This window comes from Mesoplodon mirus (assembly GCF_964341445.2).
Source record: "Mesoplodon mirus genome assembly, chromosome: 6".
NCBI classification, from domain to species: Eukaryota; Metazoa; Chordata; class Mammalia; order Artiodactyla; family Ziphiidae; genus Mesoplodon; species Mesoplodon mirus.
In genome coordinates this window covers 78,362,721-78,384,389 of record NC_138982.1, presented here as the reverse complement: position 1 = coordinate 78,384,389, position 21,669 = coordinate 78,362,721, and the positions used below count along the sequence as shown (strand labels likewise).

The window sequence follows — 21,669 nt, the reverse complement described above, 5'->3', positions numbered from 1 at the left end:
CCAGATAGAGATAATCTTGATATGGAGCATTTAAAATAGGAAATTCAGGGAATTCCCTGGTGGTCCAGTGGTTAGGACTCCACGCTTCCACTGCAGGGGGCATGGATTCGATCCCTGGTCGGGAAACCAGCATCCTGCAAGCCACGTGGCATGACCTAAAAAAAAAAGATAATATAGGAAATCAGAGGAAGTCTGAAGAAACTAGAGACTATTTTCCTTCAGTGTTTTATTTTGAAAACCTTCAGACTTACAGAAAAGTTGAGAAACTGGTATACCTAGAATCACCAATTGTTAACATTTTGCAGCACTTGCTTTATCTCATTCTCTCTTTGTATGTTTGTGCATATAGTGTGTATATTTGTTGTTTATAATGTAAGTTGCAGATAAAATGAATGTATAAAGTTGTTTTTCTTACTAAACTTTTAATTTTGAGATAATTAGACTCATGTGGAGTCATAAGAGAGCGCCTGTATAATGTTTACCTGCTTCCCCGCAATGTTCCTTCCATCTTGCAAAGCTATAATACAATGTCACAACAGGATATGGATATTGATGCAGTTAAGATATATAACAGTCCTATCACCATAAAGACTCCTCATGTTGCCTTTTGTAGTTCCCTCCTGCCCTAACCCCTCCTTAATCTCTGGCAACAACTAGTGTGTTCTCCATTGATATAATTTTCTCATTTTGAGTATGTTATATGAATGGAATCATATAGTATGTAACCTTTTGTGATTGGCATTTTTTACTCAGCATAATTCTCTGGAGATTTATCCAAGTTGTTGGATGTATCAATTGTTTGTTCCTTTTTATTGCTGAATTATATTCCATGGTATGGCTGTACCACAGTTTGATCAGTCACTCATTTGAAGGACATCTGAGTTGTTTCTAGTTTTTGGCTGTTACAAATAAAGCTGCTATAAACCTTCATGCACAGGCTTTTGTGTGAACAAAAAAGTATTCATTTCTCTGAGATAAATGCCCAGGAGTGCAGTTGCTGGGTCATGTGGTAGTGCATAGTAGTTGCATGCTTATTAAGAGACAAACTGTCTTCCAGAATAGTGTACCATTTTACATTCCCACCAGGATTGTGTGAGTGATCCAGTTTTTCTGCATCCTTATCGGCATTTGGTGTCGTCTCTATTTTTTATTAATACTTCATCCATTCTGATAGATGTGTAATGATATCTCATTGTGGTTTTAATTTGCATTTTCCTAGTGGCTAATGATGTTGAAAATAATTTTATGTGCTTATTTGTCATCTTTGTATCATCTTGGGTGAAATGTCTGTTCATGTCTTTTGCCTATTTTCTAATGAGATTGTTTGTCTTAAACTGTTGAGTTTGAGAGTTCTTTATATATTCCAGATATTAGTCCTTTGTCAGATACGTAGTTTGCAAATATCTTCTCCCAGTCTTAGCTTGTCTTTTCATCCTTTTAACAGTCTTCCGCAGAACAAGCATTTAAAATTTTTATGAAGTTTAATTTTTCAGTTATTCCTTTTTTTTTCTGTACTGAATTGATTTTGCATTAAAAAAAATCGGTTGGGCATGTTTATGTGGATCTTCTTCTGGGCTGTGTATCTGTTCCATTGATCTATGTGTCTGTCCCTCTGCCAGTACCATATAGTTTTGATTACTTCAGCTATTTAATAAGTCTTAAATTCAATTTTCTTAATAGTTATAGAGCTATTCAAATAATGTTTTATAATGGGTGAATTATGGTGGTTTGTGTTTTATGAAGAAGTGGTCCATTTCACTTACGTTATCAAATTTGTGTGTCGAATGGTTATAGTATTCCCTTACTATCCTTTTGATGTCTGTAGGCTATGTAGTGATATTTCCTGTTTCAGTCCTCATATTCATCATTTGTATCTTCTCTTTTTCTTTATCGGTCTTTCTTGTTAATTTCATTGATCTTTTCATAGAGCCTGCTCTTTGTTTTTATTGTTTTTTTCCTATTTTCTATTTTATTTTATTATTTCTTTCCTCATGCTTGCTTTGCGTCTATTTGGCTCTTTTTCTAGGTTCTTGAGATGGGAGCTTAGATGATTTGATTTGAGAATTTTCTCTTTTGTAATGTATACATTTAGTGTTAAAAATTTCCCTCTTAGCACTTCATTAGCTGTGTTCCATAAATTTTGAGCTGCTGTATTTTCATTTTCATTTAATTCAGTGTATTTAAAAAATTTTTCCCTGGGATTTCCTCTTTGGCCTATGGATTATTTAGAATTGTGTTGCTTAGTTTCCAAGTGTTTGGATATTTTCTGGTTTTCTTTCCATTATTGATTTCTAGTTTGATTCCATTGTAGTTTGAGAACATATTCTGTGTGATTTCAGTTATTTTACATTTGTTGAGGTTTGTTCTGTGGCCCAGAATATGGTCTGTCTTGGTATATGTTCCTTGGGCACTTGAACAGAATGTGTATTCTGCTATTTTTGAGTGGGTGTTCTATAAATTTTGATTAGGTTCTGTTGGTTGATGGCGTTGTTCAGTTTTTTTGTATCCTTGCTGATTTTCTGGCTAGTTCTGTCAATTTTTGAGAGAGGAGTATTGAATTTTTCAACTGTAATTGTGTATTTCTCATTTGAGTTCTATCAGTTTTTGCAGTTCTGTTGTTTGGTTCATAGACATAAAGGATTGCTGTATCTTCTTGGTTGATTGATCCATTTATCATTTTTTAAACATCTTTATTGCAGTATAATTGCTTTACAATGGTGTGTTAGTTTCTGTTTTATAACAAAGTGACTCAGCTATACATATACATATATCCCCAGATCTCCTCCCTCTTGTGTATCCCTCCCTTCCTCCCTATCCCATCCCTCTAGGTGGTCACAAAGCACCAAGCTGATCTCCCTGTACTACGCAGCTGCTTCCTACTAGCTATCTGTTTTACATTTGGTAGTGTATATATGTCCATGACACTCTCTCACTTAGTCCCAGCTTACCCTTCCCCCACCCTGTGTCCTCAAGTCCATTCTCTGTGTCTGCGTCTTTATTCCTGCCCTGCCCCTAGGTTCTTCATAACCATTTTTTTTAGATTCCATATATATGTGTTAGCATACAGTATTTGTTTTTCTCTTTCTGACTTACTTTACTCTATGACAGACTCTAGGTCCATCCACCTCACTACAAATAACTCAATTTCATTTCTTTTGATGGCTGAGTAATATTCCATTGTATATATGTGCTACATCTTCTTTATCCATTCATCTCTTGATGGACATTTAGGTTGCTTTCATGTCCTGGCTATTGTAAATAGTGCTGCAGTGAACGTTGTGGTACATATATATCTTTTGAATTATGGCTTTCTCAGGGTATATGCCCAGTAGTGGGATTGCTGGGTCATATGATAGTTCTATTTTTAGTTTTTTAAGGAACCTCCATACTGTTCTCCATAGTGGCTGTATCAATTTACATTCCCACCAACAGTGCAGGAGGGTTCCCTTTTCTCCACACCCTCTCCAGCATTTATTGTTTCTAGATTTTTTGATGATGGCCATTCTGACCGGTGTGAGATGTTATCTCATTGTAGTTTTGATTTGCATTTCTCTAATGATTAATGATGTTGAGTGTTCTTTCATGTGTTTGTTGGCAATCTGTATATACTCTTTGGAGAAATGTCTATTTAGGTCTTCTGCCCATTTTTGGATTGGGTTGTTTGTTTTTTTGATATTGAGCTGCATGAGCTGCTTGTAAATTTTGGAGATTAATCCTTTGTCAGTTGCTTCATTTGCAAATATCTTCTCCCATTCTGAGGGCTGTCTTTTCGTCTTGTTTATGGTTTCCTTTGCTGTGCAAAAGCTTTTAAGTTTCACTAGGTCCCATTTGTTTATTTTTGTTTTTATTTCCATTACTCTAAGAGGTGGGTCAAAAAGGATCTTGCTGTGATTTATGCTACAGAGTGTTCTGCCTATGTTTTACTCTAAGAATTTGATACTGTCTGGCCTTACATTTAGGTCTTTAACCCATTTTGAGTTTATTTTTGTGTATGGTGTTAGGGAGTGTTGTAATCTCATACTTTTACATGTCCCTGTCCAGTTTTCCCAGCACCACTTATTGAAGAGGCTGTCCTTTCTCCACTGTACATTCCTGCCTCCTTTATCAAAGATAAGGTGACCATATGTGCGTGGGTTTATCTCTGGACTTTCTATCCTGTTCCATTGATCTATCTTTCCGTTTTTGTGCCAGTACCATATAGTCTTGGTTACTGTAGCTTTGTAGTATAGTCTGAAGTCAGGGAGCCTGATTCCTCCAGCTCCATTTTTCGTTCTCAAGATTGCTTTGGCTATTCGGGGTCTTTTGTGTTTCCATACAAATTGTGAAATTTTTTTTCTAATTCTGTGAAAAATGCCATTGGTAATTTGATAGGGATTGCATTAAATCTGTACATTGCTTTGGTTAGTAGAGTCATTTTCACAATGTTGATTCTTCCAATCCAAGAACATGGTATATCTCTCCATCTGTTTGTATCATCTTTAATTTCTTTCATCAGTGTCTTATAGTTTTCTGCATACAAGTCTTTTGTCTCCTTAGGTAGGTTTACCCCTAGGTATTTTATTCTTTTTGTTGCAGTGGTAGATCGGAGTGTTTCCTTAATTTCTCTTTCAGATTTTTCATCATTAGTGTATAGGAATGCAAGAGATTTCTGTGCATTAATTTTTTATCTTGCTGCTTTACCAAATTCATTGATTAGCTCTAGTAGTTTTCTGGGAGCATCTTTAGGATTCTCTATGTATAGTATCATGTCACCTTCAAACAGTGGCAGCTTTGCTTCTTCTTTTCCGATTTGGATTCCTTTTATTTCTTTTTCTTCTCTGACTGTTGTGGCTAAAACTTCTAAAGCTATGTTGAATAATAGTGGTGAGAGTGCACAACCTTGTCTTGTTCCTGATCTTAGAGGACATGGTTTCATTTTTTCAACATTGGGAATGATGTTGGCTGTGGGTTTGTCATATATGGCCTTTATTATGTTGAGGTAAATTCCCTCTATGCTTACTTTCTGGAGGGTTTTTATCATAAACGGGTGTTGAATTTTGTCGAAAGCTTTCTCTGCATCTATTGAGATGATCGTATGGTTTTTCTCCTTCAGTTAGTTAATATGGTGTATCACATTGATTGATTTGCATATATTGAAGAATCCTTGCATTCCTGGAATAAACCCCACTTGATCATGGTGTATGATCCTTGTAATGTACTGTTGGATTCTGTTTGCTAGTATTTTTGTTGAGGATTTTTGCATCTGTGTTCATCAGTGATATTCTTTGTGACATCTTTGTCTGGTTTTGATATCAGGGTGATGGTGGCCTCGTAGAATGAGTTTGGGAATGTTCCTCCCTTATATTTTGGAAGAGTTTGAGAAGGATAGGTGTTAGCTCTTCTCTAAATGTTTGATAGAATTCGCCTGTGAAGCCATCTGGTCCTGGGCTTTTGTTTGTTGGAAGATTTTTAATCACAGTCTCAATTTCAGTGCTTGTGATTGGTCTGTTTATATTTTCTATTTCTTCCTCATTCAGTCTGGGAAGGTTGTGCTTTTCTAAGAATGTGTCCATTTCTTCCAGGTTGTCCATTTTATTGGCAAATAGTTGCTTGTAGTAATCTCTCATTATCCTTTGTATTCCTGCAGTGTCAGTTGTTACTTCTCCTTTTTCATTTCTAATTCTATTGATTTGAGTCTTCACCCCCTTTTTTTTTTTTTGCGGTATGCGAGCCTTTCACTGTTGTGGCCTCTCCCGTTGCGGGGCACAGGCTCCGGACGCGCAGGCTCACCGGCCATGGCTCACTGGCCCAGCCACTCCGCAGCATGTGGGATCTTCCCGGACTGGGGCACGAACCCGTGTCCCCTGCATCGGCAGGCAGACTCTCAACCACTGTGCCACCAGGGAAGCCCCCTCCCTTTTTTTCTTGATGAGTCTGGCTAATGGTTTATCAATTAATGTCTATCTTCTCAAGGAACCAGCTTTTAGAGTTATTGATCTTTGCTATTGTTTACTTCATTTCTTTTTCATTTATTTCTGATCTAGTTAATCTTTATGATTTCTTTCCTTCTGCTAACTTTGGGGGGTTTTTTGTTCTTCTTTCCCTGATTGCTTTAGGTGTAAGTTTAGGTTGTTTATTTGAGATGTTTCTTGTTTTTTTTTTTTGTTTTTTTTGTTTTTTTTTTTGCGGTATGTGGGCCTCTCACTGTTTTGGCCTCTCCCATTGCGGAGCACAGGCTCCGGACGTGCAGGCTTAACGGCCATGGCTCACGGGCCCAGCTGCTCCGCAGCATGTGGGATCTTCCCAGACTGGGGCACGAACCCATGTCCCCTGCACTGGCAGGCGGACTCTCAACCACTGCGCCACCAGGGAAGCCCATGTTTCTTGTTTTTTGAGGTAGGATTGTATTGCTATAAACTTCCCTCTTAGAACTGCTTCTGCTGCATCCTGTAGGTTTTGGGTCGTCGTGTTTTCATTGTCATTTGTTTCTAGGTATTTTTTATTTCCTCTTAGATTTCTACAGTGATCTCTTGGTTATTTAGTAGTGTATTGTTTAGCCTCCTTGTATTTGTATTTTTTACAGATTTTTTCCTGTAATTGATATCTAGTCTCATAGCTTTGTGGTCGGAAAAGATACATGATACGATTTCAATTTTCTTAACTTTACCAAGGCTTGATTTTTGACCCAACATATGATCTATCCTGGAGAATGTTCCATGAGCACTTGAGAAGAAAGTGTATTCTGTTGTTTTTGTACGAAATGTCCTATAAATATCAGTTACGTCCATCTTGTTTAATGTATCATTTAAAGCTTGTGTTTTCTTATTTATTTTCATTTTGGATGATCTGTGTGTTGGTGAAAGTGGGGTGTTAAAGTCCCCTACTATGATTGTGTTACTGTCGATTTCCCCTTTTATGGCTGTTAGCATTTGCCTTATGTATTGAGGTGCCCCTGTGTTGGGTGCATAAATATTTACAATTGTTATATCTTCTTCTTGGATTAATCTCTTGACCATTATGCAGTATCCTTCTTTGTCTCTTGTAATAGTCTTTATTTTAAAGTCTATTTTGTCTGATATGAGAATTGCTACTCCAGCTTTCTTTTGATTTCCTTTTGCATGGAATACCTTTTTCCATCCCCTCACTTTCATTCTGTATGTGTCCCTAGGTCTGAAGTGGGTCTCTTGTAGACAGCATATGTACGGGTTTTGTTTTTGTATCCATTCAATCAGTCTGTATGTTTTGGTGGGAGCATTTAATCCATTTACATTTAAGGTAGTTATCGATATATATGTTCCCATTACCATTTTCTTAATTGTTTTGGGTTTGTTACTGTAGGTCTTTTCCTTCTCTTGTGTTTCCTGCCTAGAGAAGTTCCTTTAGCACTTGTTGTAAAGCTGGTTTGGTGGTGCTGAATTCTCTTAGCTTTTGCTTGTCTGTAAAGGTTTTAATTTCTCCACTGAATCTGAATGAGATCCTTGCTGGATAGAGTAATCTTGGTTGTAGGTTTTTCCCTTTCATCACTGTAAATATGTCCTGCCACTCCCTTTTGGCTTGCAGAGTTTCTGCTGAAAGGTCAGCTCTTAACCTTATGGGGATTCCCTTGTATGTTATTTGTTGTTTTTCCCTTGCTGCTTTTAATATTTTTCTTTGTATTTAATTTTTGGTAGTTTGATTAATATGTGTCTTGGCATGTTTCTCCTTGGATTTATGCTGTATGGAACTCTCTGTGCTTCCTGGACTTGATGGACTATTTCCTTTCCCATGTTGGGGAAGTTTTTAACTATAATCTCTTCAGATATTTTCTCAGTCCTTTTGTTTTCCCCTTCTTCTTCTGGGACCCCTATAATTCAAATTTTGGTGTGTTTAATGTTGTTCCAGAGGTCTCTGAAACTGTCCTCAATTCTTTTCATTCTTTTTTCTTTATTCTGTTCTGCGGTAGTTATTTCCACTATTTTATCTTCCAGGTCACTTATCCGTTCTTCTGCTTCAGTTATTCTGCTATTGCTTCCTTCTAGAGAATTTTAAATTTCATTTATTGTGTTGTTCATCATTGTTTGTTTGCTCTTTAGTTCTTTCTTCTAGGTCCTTGTTAAACGTTTCTTGTATTTTCTCCATTCTGTTTCCAAGATTTTGGATCATCTTTACTGTCATTACTCTGAATTCTTTTTCAGATAGTCTGCCTATTTCCTCTTCATTTGTTTGGTCTGGTGGGTTTTTGCCTTGCTCCTTCATCTGCTGTGTGTTTCTCTGTCTTCTCATTTTGCTTAACTTGCTGTGTTTGGGGTCTCCTTTTCGCAAGCTGCGGGTACGTAGTTCCCGTTGTTTTTGGTGTCTGCCCCCAGTGGGTGAGGTTGGTTCAGTGGGTTGTTTAGGCTTCCTGGTGGAGGTGACTGGTGCCTGTCTTCTGGTGAATGAGGCTTGATCTTGTCTTTCTGCTGGGCAGGATCATGTCCGGTGGTGTGTTTGGGGTGTCTGTGACCTTATTATGATTTTAGGCAGCCTCTCTGCTAATGGGTGGGGTTGTGTTCCAGTCTTGCTAGTTGTTTGGCATAGGGTGTCCAGCACTGTAGCTTGCTGGTCGTTGAGTGGAGCTGGGTCTTAGTGTTGAGACGAGGATCTCTGGGAGAGCTTTCGCCATTTGATGTTACGTGGAGCGGGGAGGTCTCTGGTGGACCAGGGTCCTGAACTCGGCTCTCCCACCTCAAGAGACATAGTCCTGACACCTGGCCAGAGCACAAAGACCCTGTCAGCCACATGGCTCAAGAAAATGGAGAAAAAAGAAAGAAAGGAAAAACTTAAATTATTAAAATAAAAAAATTATTGAAAATTTTAAAAGTTAAAATAATGAAAAGAAAAAGGAAGAAATAAGAGCGCAACCAAACCAAAAAACAAAGCCACCAATGATAACAAGAACTAAAAACTATATTAAAAGTAAAAAAAAAAAGACAGACAGAACCCTAGGACAAATGGTAAAAGCAAAGCTATACAGACAGAATCACACAAAGAAGCATACACATACACACAAAAAGAGAAAAAGGAAAAAAGTATATATATCTATATATAAAAAAAGGACGAGAGCAACCAAATCAATAAAGAAATCTACCAATGATCATAAACTCTAAATTCTAAACTAAGATAAACATAAGACCAGAAACAAAATAGATGCAGAAAGCAAACCCCAAGTCTGTAGTTGCTCCCAAAGTCCACTGCCTCAATTTTGCGATGATTCGTTGTCTATACAGGTATTCCAGAGGTGCAGGGTGCATCAAGTTGATTGTGAAAATTTAATCCACTGCTCCTGAGGCTGCTGGGAGAGATTTCCCTTTCTCTTCTTTGTTCGCATATCTCCTGGGGTTCAGCTTTGGATTTGTCCCTGCCTCTGCATGTAGGTCACCTTATGGTGTCTGTTCTTTGCTCAGACAAGACAGGGTTAAAGGAGCAGCTGATTAGGGGGCTCTGGCTCACTCAGGCTGGGGAGAGGGAGGGGTATGGAATGCAGGGCCAGCCTGCGGTAGCAGAGGCCAGCATGACATTGCAACAGCCTGAGGCGCACCATGTGTTCTCCCAGGGAAGTTGTCCCTGGATCACGGGACCCTGGCAGGGGTGGGCTGCACAGGCTCCCGGGAGGGGTGGTGTGGATAGTGACCTGTGCTTGCACATAGGTTTCTTGGTGGCTGCAGCAGCAGCCTTAGCGTCTCATGCCCATCTCTGGGGTCCGCGCTGATAGCCGCATCTCGCTTCTGTCTCTGGATCTCGTTTAGGCAGTGCTCTGACTCCCCTCTCCTTGCACACCCCGAAACAGTGGTCTCTTGACTCTTATGCAGTTCCAGACATTTTCCTGGACTCCCTCCTGGCTAGCTGTGGCGCACTAGCCCCCTTCAGGCTGTGTTCACGCATCCAACCCCAGTCCTCTCCCTGGGCTCTGACCTCCGAAGCCCAAGCCTCAGCTCCCAGCTTCTCCCTGTCCCAAGGGGTGAGCAGACAAGCCTCTTGGGCTGGTGAGTGCTGGTCGGCACCCATCCTCTGTGCGGGAATCTCTCTGCTTTGCCCTCTGCACCCCTATTGCTGCGCTCTTCTCTGTGGCTCTGAAGCTTCCTCCCCGCCACCCCCCATCTCTGGGGGGTGAAGGGGCTTGCTAGCGTGTGGAAACTTTTCCTCCTTCACAGCTCCCTCCCATATGTGCAGGTTCTGTCCCTATTTTTTGTCTCTGTTTTTTCTTTTTTCTTTTGCCCTACCCAGGTACGTGGGGAGTTTCTTGCCTTTTGGGAAGTCTGAGGTCTTCTTCCAGCGTTCAGTAAGTGTTCTGTAGGAGTTGTTCCACATGTAGATGTATTTTTGATGTATTTGTGGGGGGGGAAGGTGACCTCCCCGTCTTACTCTTCCACTGTCTTGAAGGTCTCTCTCCAATCTATCATTATATCCCTCTCTGTCCCTGTTTTTTTTTTTACTTTCTTTGAAATATTTTTATTTATTTATTTAAAGTTTTTATTTTTTGGTGGTGCCGTGCAGCATGTGGGATCTTAGTTCCCTGATCAGGGATAGAACCCATGCCCCCTGCAGTGGAAGCCCGGAGTCTTAACCACTGGACCACCGGGGAAGTCCCGAAATATTTTTATATTTACCTAATAGGAAGATAGCTACTCCTGCTTGCCTTTGATTAATGTTTGCATGCTATATCTTTTTCCATCCTTTTACTTTTAACTTGCCTATGTCATTTGGATTGATTTTCTGGTAGACAATATGGAGTTCATTTATGTTTTTTAATATACCCTGCCAATCTCTATGTTTTAATTGCTATATTTAAGCCATTTATATTCAGTATAATTATTGATATGTTACGGCTTAAGTCTGCCATCTTATTTTTTGTTTTTCATTTTTCTCTTTTCTTTTTCTTGTCTTCCTGTGGATCACTTCAACATTCTTTTAGAACTCTATTTTGGCTTATCTCTAATGTTTTTGAGTATGTCTCTTTGTATAGCTTTAAATATTGCTCTAGGTATTGCATTTCACCTTCTTATCTCAGTTTTTTGGTGTTACAATTTTACCAGTTCAGGTGAAGCATAGGAACTGTACCTCCCTTTATGTCCCTTTGTCCTTCTCTATTTATAATATAATTGTCTTAAATATTTCCTCTACATATATTGAGAACCACATCAGGCAGTGTTACAATTTTTACTTCAACCATCAAACATAATTTAGAAAGTTCTTAAAAAGGCAAGCCTATTACATTAACCTGTATTTTTGCTGAGTTCACTTTGTATCCATTATTCCAAGGTTCCTTCTTCTGTTGTTTCCTTTCTATCTAGAGAGCTTCCTTTAGCCATTCTTTTAGAGTACATTTGTTGGTGACAAATTCTCTTAGTCTTCTCTCATGTCTTTATTTTTATATAAATGTCTTTATTTTCCCTTAATTCCTAAAGGATATTTTTGTTGAGTATAGGATTCTGGATTGACAACTCTTTTCTTTCAGCACTTGAAAAATGTTGTCCCACTCTTACCTGAACTTTATGGTTTCTGATGAGAAATCCATTGCCCTGCTAATGCCAAGTGGAGGTGAATGTCCAGAGTCCCACTCGGTCTCCACTGACACCACGGGGTGGGAGTCAAAGTTCTGGCTTCCCACTTGCCTTCTCTGAAGCCCTGGAGTGTTAGAACACCTCCTTAGAGCATTATAGGCTCCCCACATAGGCTTTGATGGAGTAGGTGTGGGTGGTCACAGTTTTTTTGTGGGTTTTTTTGTTTTGTTTTGTTTTGTTTTGCTTTTGGTGGTGTTTGGCTGGAGTAGAATAGTTATTATGTAAAAGTTCTCTGTCTTGGAAAGGTGCCCCTCTCATGGTCTTTTGGCTAGAGAGAACAAGATTTTACTGAGTGTTTTTTTGTTTGTTTTGTTTGTGTGCATCCATTGGTGTTTCTAGTTGCCAGCTGCTTCAGCTCCAAGTTTGGGATATATGAGGCAAAAAAAAAAAAAAAAAAGGTAATTTACCACTGTGTCATTCCCTGGGTCTCAAGGTCCTTAGCCTCTCTGCCTTCTTCTCTTCATCATCCAGAGTCATCTTTTGCTTGATATATAATGTCCAGGGCTTTTAGTTGTACTTAGTGGGAAGAATAGAGGAAAGTGCATCAACTCCATCATCCCAGAAGCAGAAGTTCCTGCACAGTTGTTTTTAAAATAAGTTACAAACATCAAGATATTTCACCTCTAAAAACTTGAACATGTGTCTTTTGAGAACAAAGACATCGTTCTACATAGCCATGATACCTTTATCACACCCAAGAAATTTAACATTGATACAGTATTATCTAATAGAGGATTCATATTCAGATTGTGTTGTCTCCAAAATGTTCTCTATAGCTCTTTTCCTCTGATTCCAGATTATGCAAACCTATTTCTTAAACCTATTTCCCTTTTAAATAGGGAGTGTGTTAAAGATACATTGAGTGTATAGCTGAGTGTATTAAAGATATTACACTGTCTTAGCCGTAGTTGAAAAATACCATTTTCCACTCTCACATTTTACCCTGTGACCTGTTACAGCTTTATAGTAGAAACATCTATTTCTTTTCCTGTAACCCTAATCATCTTTCATTTTTATATTTTCAACAGTGTTATTTATTTGTCTACTACACCGGCTGGCGGAATGTCAAATCTTTTTTGACGTTTGGCTTAATCTGTCTATGCAACATGTATCTCTATGAACTGCGCAACCTCTGGCAACTTTTCTTTCACGTGACTGTGGGAGCATTTGTTACACTCCAGATTTGGCTGAGGCAAGCCCAGGGCAAGGCTCCTGATTACGATGTCTGACACCATCCTTCAGACTTGTTGCCTTGGCTTCAGGGGAAAAAGGAGGGACCATATCTTAACTACCACTGTGATGAAGAAACTGTTCACCACAAATGAGAAGCTCTGCTGTCTTTCTCTCCAGCTGTCCTTTTCGTTTTAAGTCAGCGTGGCATGCCTATGAGCATGCCATACCTGCTACACAAACTCCTCTCAGCAGAATGTTGGCCATGAGATGATCAATCAGAAGAAGATGAGGAACCCTCTCTGCAGGTCCATGGCAGTGGAAGAACAGTCAGATGCCGTTGCAAGACTTGGCCAGCAGCCCTGAATCCTGGCTGGAGAGTTCAGTCAAAAATTATGTGTGGTATTTGCTCTGAGAACTAAGCAGTAGCTCTACAACCTGGGTTTGCCTTTGTGAGGCATTAGTGTAGACCAAATAAAAAGATGCTGCAGTGAATTGGGAAGTTTATGTGTAAAACAAATTACTTACTAAATATTAGATTTTGCACATTTATGGTACCATGAGTTTGTGAAATCCAGATTGGTGTGGAATGGGTTCTTTTTCCTTTTATATTTTTGCTTGAATCTTAACTCTGGAAATCACCCGATGTAGGAGAAGGCTCTGGTGAGCTCATCCCTGGAGCATCGCAAGTATTGAAAACACAGTGACACATGTTTCTTTCCTAGGCCATGTTTATACTTTCTTTTGAAATCACTTTTTAAAAATATTTGTTAGGCTATAGCCATTGTTTGCCAAACTTCAATCACTTGAGTATTACATATGCTATTATTTACTTAATATTTATCTTTTAAATTTTAAAATATTTAAAAAGAAACTAACCTCTATTCCAAGTAGAAAACCAGCATCAGTTTGCCATAAAAAAAGATAACTACAAAATAAATAAAAATAAAACAAAGATGTTATTAAATTCTAGCTGGATACTAATGCCTGCCAAGGCTCTGAATCCAAAAAGCCTGTTCTTTCTTTGTAGCAGTGAGAGAGATGTTACCCAGCACCAAAATGGGGCTCGCTCTCTCTGTGGAATTATCAGAAGTTTAAAAGAAAATTATAAAGGGAATGCCATTCTCACTGTGATTCAGCATTATTTAATTCTGTGTTGTGTATCACCTAAAATCATCTTGCATGCCACCAAGTGGCATGCGTCCTGCACTATGGAGACACTGAGCTGTTCTAAAAGAATCAGGTGACTCTTCTCTCAGCACTTCTTATTATTCCTCTTATTATTTTATGGCTTTGAGGAGCTAAGCACCTACTATCTTAGAGAACTTGCTTGCTTTTTGATAACTTTATAAAGATTGTTTAAGCAGCTTTGAATTAATAATAGAGGAAGCATAGTTTGTTTCCATTAGCAAAATCTACAGCTCTTCTGGTTTTGAAGTCATCTTCATGAGTGATTTTCTTGAGAAAAGATTCCAATTAAGGAATTCATAGGTACTGAAATTTTATATCCAGAAAAACAGTGGACCCATTACATATAATTCATGTTCTGGATATATTAATTTTGCAGAAGAAATTGTCCAGAGAGATAAAGTCACTGAACTGCACTGTTTCCAGAACCAGTATACATAGGTATGTCTACAGTGAGAAATCTTGCTTAACTAGAACCTTTTTGCTACACTCTTCTTTCAGGAGAATGAGACAAAAGAAGACAGTAAGCTTAACGATTTCTAGGATTTATTTAATGCAAGAAACTCAAGTTCCCTCCAATTTTCTGCCTCTAACAAAACTACACAGAAATTATGAATATTCTGAGAGATATCCCAAGGTACCACATGATCCTATATCATCAAAATAAAATTGATTTATGTTTGGCGTTTTGTAGTTACTGAGCCAGGAAAGTAAAGTGGTTCAATTTAGAAAGTTTTTTTTCTAAACTAATGGTTAAAGCAAGAAGAGTTTCCTTGTAAGTAGTTAATTAACCAGGAGATTGGAGTATTCTGGTCATTGTGATTTTGCTGTATATTGATATTTTATAGCTCTTTTACCAATTTGGTTCTCCTTATTATTGAATTGTAATATTTGGTATTTGGATACATTGAGCAAGGACACTTGAAAACTCACCAGCTATCTTTAAAGGCTTAATTTGTTTTTTGCATTTTTTTGCCTTTTCACCAGCTATTTTGGATAAGGGGATGTTTACATTTTAATGTAAAAAATGAAAACAGGTATAAATAATGTTTTATGTATAGAAATGCTTTCTTTCATTATTTGGTGCCTGCATCTCTCAGTGTTTATACAACTTCCCTGCCTCTTATCATGTTGTTGCCAAAGAAACTATGAATTTGGAAAGATAAATTTTTGCCATGAATGTAAAGAAGTTTTTAAGCTCTTGAGAGAGAATCACTTAGGTTTCTAATGTGTATGATGGTAATACGTTGTGTTTATATTGCAATTTTACTTCTAAGAGCAAGTCAGCATTTACCTACCTAATCATAATGGGTTTTGTAGTGTCGGGGAATAGTATTTGCTCTCCTATTAGGAAGGAGGACACTAAGGTAATCAGATGGTAATGACTTACCTAGGGTCAAGAGCAAAACACACACAATTTCTAATCTCTTAGCCCAGGGTTTTTCCACTAGAGTGGAAAGTAATGAAGATAAAGATAACTAAGATTATATTCAGGGAATATGTCCTTGATAAAATTGAGGTACTGGGGACTTCTTAAAATAGTGAGATTTAGCCTGCTACTGTCAAATCTAGGTGTATATTTTCTTCCTTAAGGTAATGCTGAAATACTGCTTTTGGTTGAGGTGTGCTATGAGGGCAAAGATACTCCTTTTATATCCTAAAAGTAAGTGCAATAGTTGCTTGCTTTTTTTGGTCTGTATTCGCAGTGTATTTATACCTGGGCTCTTTCCCCAGAGAATTCGAAGCAGCATACCCAGAAAAGACATACCCTATAATGTTAACAAAATTTGAACTTTAAGGGGAGAAAAGCAAGAACAATGAAACTGGAAGGAAGGGTGAACAAATTGCTGTTAGTATAAAATTTGATTCTTGAACTTCTTGGAAGTCAAGGCTAGAAGAAGGAATGATCTATATCCTTGATCTATATTCCATAAGTCAAAGCATGTTTCTTAGAGGAGACGTCTTCATGATGAATTCAGGTAAAAATGTTTGCTGTTGGGGGTCCTGTGAAATGCTAAAATGAACAAAATCCTCAATTATTTTACACACATTTCTGTATTACGATTGTGCCTTGGATCCTCAACTTTGTACCAGCTTTCAAAGGCTTTCATTTCAAGGGGTTTTATTGTGTGGTTAATAGAGGATTTTGTTCCCATGAGAATTCTCCTAAGCTAAAGACAAGTACCCTTGTTAAACCTTGAAAATCCATTCAAGACAAATGCCCCGAGACATGGAAAACCTTTACCCAATTTTATAATTTTATAACTTACGTAAAATGAATCTGCTGTCCCTGGGTTAGCACATTTATTTGGTATTAAATATGGTCTTTTTCATAGTGGAATGCAGTCTGGAGAAACACATAGCTCCATTTCTGTTGGGCTATGTCTGGAATCTCATTAGATTCCTGATTTGTCAAGGCTCCATAGAGACCCACTTTGTCAGGTGAGTCTTTAACCCCCATGCCACAAAAGGGCTTCCTCCTGGGGTTAGCTACCTACAAAAAAGGCAGTCGCTTGGCCTTTATTCCAAAAGGTTTACTGAGTAACCCAAGGACCCACTCCAGGCTGTTGGATTTCCAAGAGACACAGCAAAGTGTGTGTGTGTGTCTGTGTGTGTGTGTGTGTGTCTTCACTTTTTATTTTAACAGACTTTCTGTTCACTTTAAAAGTTAGAGCTATAATAGTGTATGTGGTAAAAGAACAAATAAATTATTTCAAAATCAGCCACCACCAAATTGAACACTTAGCTTTACCACACATTATGGGTCACTCTTCAGGGCTGCATTCTTTGTGGTCAATTTGTATTTTTCTGCTTTATTATCTCTAAGGAAATGGAGTCTTTCTACCTAAAAATACTGTGGTAAAATCAAACCTGATTTTTGGTTTAAATTGGCTTTAGGAATATCCAAGCCTAAAGTTAATGGAAGAAACCCCTCTGACTCCAAGGGTTATGAATGAGTTGTGTATAGAAGCCATGTCAGCTGAGGATTTTACTCTTCTAGTCTTACTGATTAGGATTAGAGGTGTCTGCTCATCTTCATCAGTGTTCTAAGACTACTGTTGAATGCTGGCAGCCTTCTGTTTGAGCACTGAGCTTTTCAAAGAGAAGTGGTATCTGTGGCTGCCACTCTTGTAACATCTCTTCCTTGGGTGGCCAAACTTTCTAGGTTTCTTTATTCAGCAGATAAAATCACAGTGTTGCAGCATTGCATGGTTGGAAGCCACATGGCTTGTATCCTCCTTGCTTGTTTACAGTGAGTGGCATTGACACATGTGCACAAGTTTTCTTCTGTATTGGTGGTGCTGGTGTGTAATGAATAGTCTAAGCACAGTGGAGGCCGTAGGAAACTCAAGGAGAGAACAGGCTTCATTCTCAGAGTTCCTGAAATCAGTACCGTAGCCTTATGAATTCTTCCTGATGTTTTCTTGGCAACAAACGGTATTTTCAGCCCAACCCCACCCACAGTTCACATTTGCCCTTTTCTCCTACATCCCACAGTACAGCAGTGCAGCATCGCCTGCAGAAGCACATTCAGGCTCCATCTAACAGTAGGAAAATAGGGCTCGTATGTTTTGTTTCCTGTCTGGTCCCAGCAGCCCTTTCCCAGCTCTGCCTAGGTCACCTGCCTCCTCTGGGCCAATGCTTTTCTTTAAGGCTGGGTTGTCAATGGGACCTTGCCTGAAGGTGAACAAAGAATATTTTGCCCTTGTACTTTGAATTCCTCCATAGCTAGGACTAATGTTATAAGAAAGCTTGTTAGCACCTTTTGCACTACTGAGGACTTCCTACATAGTTAATCCTTATGGCAGCCTTACGGTGGCGGGGATGGGCACTATCTCATGTTCACTTGATGAAACAGGCTCAGGTTCAAACTTGGGATTCAGGATTAAACGACTCGAAAATTGGCACTCATTTGTCCATGCCAACAGAGCCTTTCAGAGACAAAGTTCTTCGCGTGCTAACAACACTGGGCTCTTATTGTTACAGCAGCAGAGAGAACAGATGAAGCCAACAGGGAGGGGAAAATAGCACTGTGTATGCTAAGCATCCTCACAGGAATGTGATAGGTGGGATGTAAATTGCCAACAGCCACTCTGAAGAAGTGCATGGTGTTTCCTAAAACATCTAAACAACAGAGCTACAGAGCCTAGGGCACTTCCACTCATGGGCGTATACCTTTGGAAAACTGAAAATCAACAAGACACAGCCACCCCAAAATTTAGGGCTGATCTGTTTACAAGAACCTCGACTTCGGTACACCTTACATATCCCAGGAAACAAAAGTGGATAAAGAAGTTGTGGTACTTACGTACGATGGAATATCACTCAGCCATGAAATCAGTGTCATAAGGCCAGTAGCAACATAATGAGTTGATTTAGGTACAATGATTCTAAGTGAAATAAGTCACACAGAAAAAGAAACTGATCATAAGATATCACTTATAAAGGGAATGTAAACATGGCTACACATGAACAGCATTACAAAACAGGACAGAGTCTCACATTTAGAAAACACTCTTCTGCCTGCTTAAGGGGAAAGGTGAGGTGGGGTGATGCATAAAACCAGAGTTTGGGACGATTCTCGAAGATGGCGGAAGAGTAAGACGCGGAGATCACCTTCCTCCCCACAGATACACCAGAAATACATCTACACGTGGAACACCTCCTACAGAACACCTACTGAACGCTGGCAGAAGACCTCAGACCTCCCAAAAGGAAAGAAACTCCCCACGTACCTGGGTAGGGCAAAAGAAAAAAGAATAAACGGAGACAAAAGGATAGGGACAGGACCTGCACCAGTGGGAGGGAGCTGTGAAGGAGGAAATGTTTCCACACACTAGGAAACCCCTTCACGGGCAGAGACTGCAGGTGGTGGAGGGGGAAAGCTTCCGAGTCGTGGAGGAGAGCACAGCAACAGGGTTGCAGAGGGCAAAGCGGAGAGATTCTCGCACAGAGGATCAGTGCCAACCAGCACTCACCAGCCCGAGAGGCTTGTCTGCTCGCCTGCTGGGGCGAGGCTCAGGCTTCAGTCCAAGCGCAGGGAGAGGACTGGGGCTGGCAGCATGAACACAGCCTGAAGGGGCTAATGCGCCACAGCTAGCCGGGAGGGAGTCTGGTAAAAAGTGTGGACCTGCCGAAGAGGCAGGAGACGTTTTTCTTCCCTCTTTGTTTCCTGGTGCGCGAGGAGAGGGGATTAAGAATGCTGCTTAAGGGAGCTCCAGAGACGGGCACGAGCCACGGCTGAAAGTGCGGACCCCAGAGACGGGTGTGGGACGCTGGGGCTGCTGCTGCCGCCACCAAGAGGACTGTGTACGAGCGCAGGTCACTGTCCATGCCCTCCTTCCGGGGAGCCTGTGCAGCCCGCCACTGCCGGGATCCCAGGATCCAGGGACGGCTTCCCCGGGAGAGCGCACGGCACGCCTCGGGCTGGTGCAACGTCAGGCCGGCCTCTGCCACAGCAGGCTCGCCCCGCATTCTGTGCCCCTTCCTCCCCCCTGGCCTGAGTGAGCCAGAGTCCCCGAAGTGGCTGCTTCTTTAATCCTGTCCTGTCTGATCGGAGAACAGACGCCCTCCAGCGACCTACACGCAGAGGCGGGGCCAAATCCAAAGTTGGGACCCGGGAGCTGTGAGAACAAAGAAGAGAAAGGGAAATCTCTCCCAGCAGGCTCAGACACAGCGGATTAAAGCTTCAGAATCAACTTGATGTACCCTGCATCTGTGGAATACATGAATAGACAACAAATCATCCCAAATTGAGAAGGTGGGCTTTATGAGCAAGATTTATGATTTTTTTCCCCTTTTCCTCTTTTTGTGTGTATGTGTATGCTTCTGTGTGAGATTTTTGTCTGTACAGCTTTGCTTCCAGCATTTGTCCTAGGCTTCTGTCTGTCCGTTTTTTGGTTTATTTTTTCTCTTAATAATTATTTATTATTTTAATAACTTTATTTTATTCCATCTTACTTTACTTTATCTTCTTTCTTTCTTTCTTTCCTTCCTTCCCTCCTTTAGACAACAAATCATCCCAAATTGAGGAGGTGGACTTTGAGAGCAAGATTTATGATATTTTTCCCCTTTCCCACTTTTTCTGAGTGTGTATGTGTATGCTTCTGTGTGAGATTTTGTCTGTATAGCTTTGCTTCCACCATTTGTCCCAGGATTCTATCTGTCCGTTTTTCTTTCTTAATAATTATTTTTTATTTTAATAAATTTATTATATTTTATCATACTTTATTTTATTTTACTTTATCTTCTTTATTCTTTTCTTCCCTCCTTCTGTCCCTCCTTCCTCCCTCCCTCCATTCCTCCCTCCCTTAATTCATTCTTTCTTTCTCTTTCTACTTCTACTAATTCTTTCTTTCTACTTTTTCTCCTTTTTATTCTGAGCCTAGTGGATGAAAGGCTCTTGGTGCTGCAGCCAGGAGTCAGTGCTGTGCCTCTGAGGTGGGAGAGCCAACTTCAGGACACTGGTCCACAAGAGACCTCCCAGCTCCACATAATATCAAACAGTGAAAATCTTCCAAAGATCTCCATCTCAACACCAGCACCCAACTTCTCTCAACGACCAGCAAGCTACAGTGCTGGACACCCTATGCCAAACAACTAGCAAGACTGGAACACAACCCCACCCATTAGCAGAGAGGCTGCCTAAAATCATAAAAAGTCTACAGACACCCCAAAACACACCACCAGACGTGGACCTGCCCACCAGAAAGACAAGATCCAGCCTCATCCACCAGAACACAGGCACTAGTCCCCTCCACCAGGAAGCCTACACAACCCACTGAACCAACCTTAGCCACTGGGGACAGACACCAAAAACAACGGGAACGACGAACCTGCAGCCTGCAAAAAGGAGACCCCAAACACAGTAAGATAAGCAAAATGAGAAGACAGAAAAACACACAGCAGGTGAAGGAGCAAGATAAAAATCCACCAGACCTAACAAATGAAGAGGAAATAGGCAGTCTACCTGAAAAAGAATTCAGAATAATGATAGTAAAGATGATCCAAAATCTTGGAAATAGAATAGACAAAATGCAAGAAACAGTTAACAAGGACCTAGAAGAACTAAAGATGAAACAAGCAATGATGAACAACAAAATAAATGCAATTAAAAATACTCTAGATGCAATCAATAGCAGAATAACTGAGGCAGAAGAACGGATAAGTGACCTGGAAGATAAAATAGTGGAAATAACTACCACAGAGCAGAATAAAGAAAAAAGAATGAAAAGAATTGAGGACAGTTTCAGAGACCTCTGGAACAATATTAAACGCAATAAAATTTGAATTATAGGGGTCCCAGAAGAAGAAGAGGAAAACAAAAGGACTGAGAAAATATCTGAAGAGATTATAGTTAAAAAGTTCCCCAACATGGGAAAGGAAATAGTCCATCAAGTCCAGGAAGCACAGAGAGTTCCATATGGCATAAATCCAAGGAGCAACACACCAAGACACATATTAATCAAACTATCAAAAATTAAATACAAAGAAAAATATTAAAAGCATCAAGGGAAAAACAACAAATAACATACAAGGGAATCCCCATAAGGTTAAGAGCTGACCTTTCAGCAGAAACTCTGCAAGGCAGAAGGGACTGGTAGGACATATTTAAAGTGATGAAGGAGAAAAACCTGCAACCAAGATTACTCTACCCAGCAAGGATCTCATTCAGACTTAATGGAGAAATTAAAACCTTTACAGACAAGCAAAAGCTGAGAGAGTTAGCACCACCAAACCAGCTTTACAACAA

The 21,669-nt window shown here is 39.8% G+C and overlaps 1 protein-coding gene across 3 annotated transcripts in view; it reads left to right on the top strand.

Moving 5' to 3' along the window:
• SEC22A (SEC22 homolog A, vesicle trafficking protein) overlaps positions 1 to 13,223 on the top strand; it is a 110,712-nt gene extending 97,489 nt beyond the window's left edge. For 2 of the 3 annotated variants that reach the window (XM_082624902.1, XM_082624904.1), the window contains exon 7: positions 12,587 to 13,223. In XM_082624902.1, coding sequence (XP_082481028.1) covers positions 12,587 to 12,787 — 201 coding nt within the window. In that variant the 3' untranslated portion in view covers positions 12,788 to 13,223. Of the gene's footprint in view, positions 1 to 10,221; positions 10,277 to 12,586 lie in introns of all 3 variants that reach the window. The other variant, XM_082624903.1, reaches the window with a different exon arrangement.
• Positions 13,224 to 21,669: the final 8,446 nt, after the last annotated feature.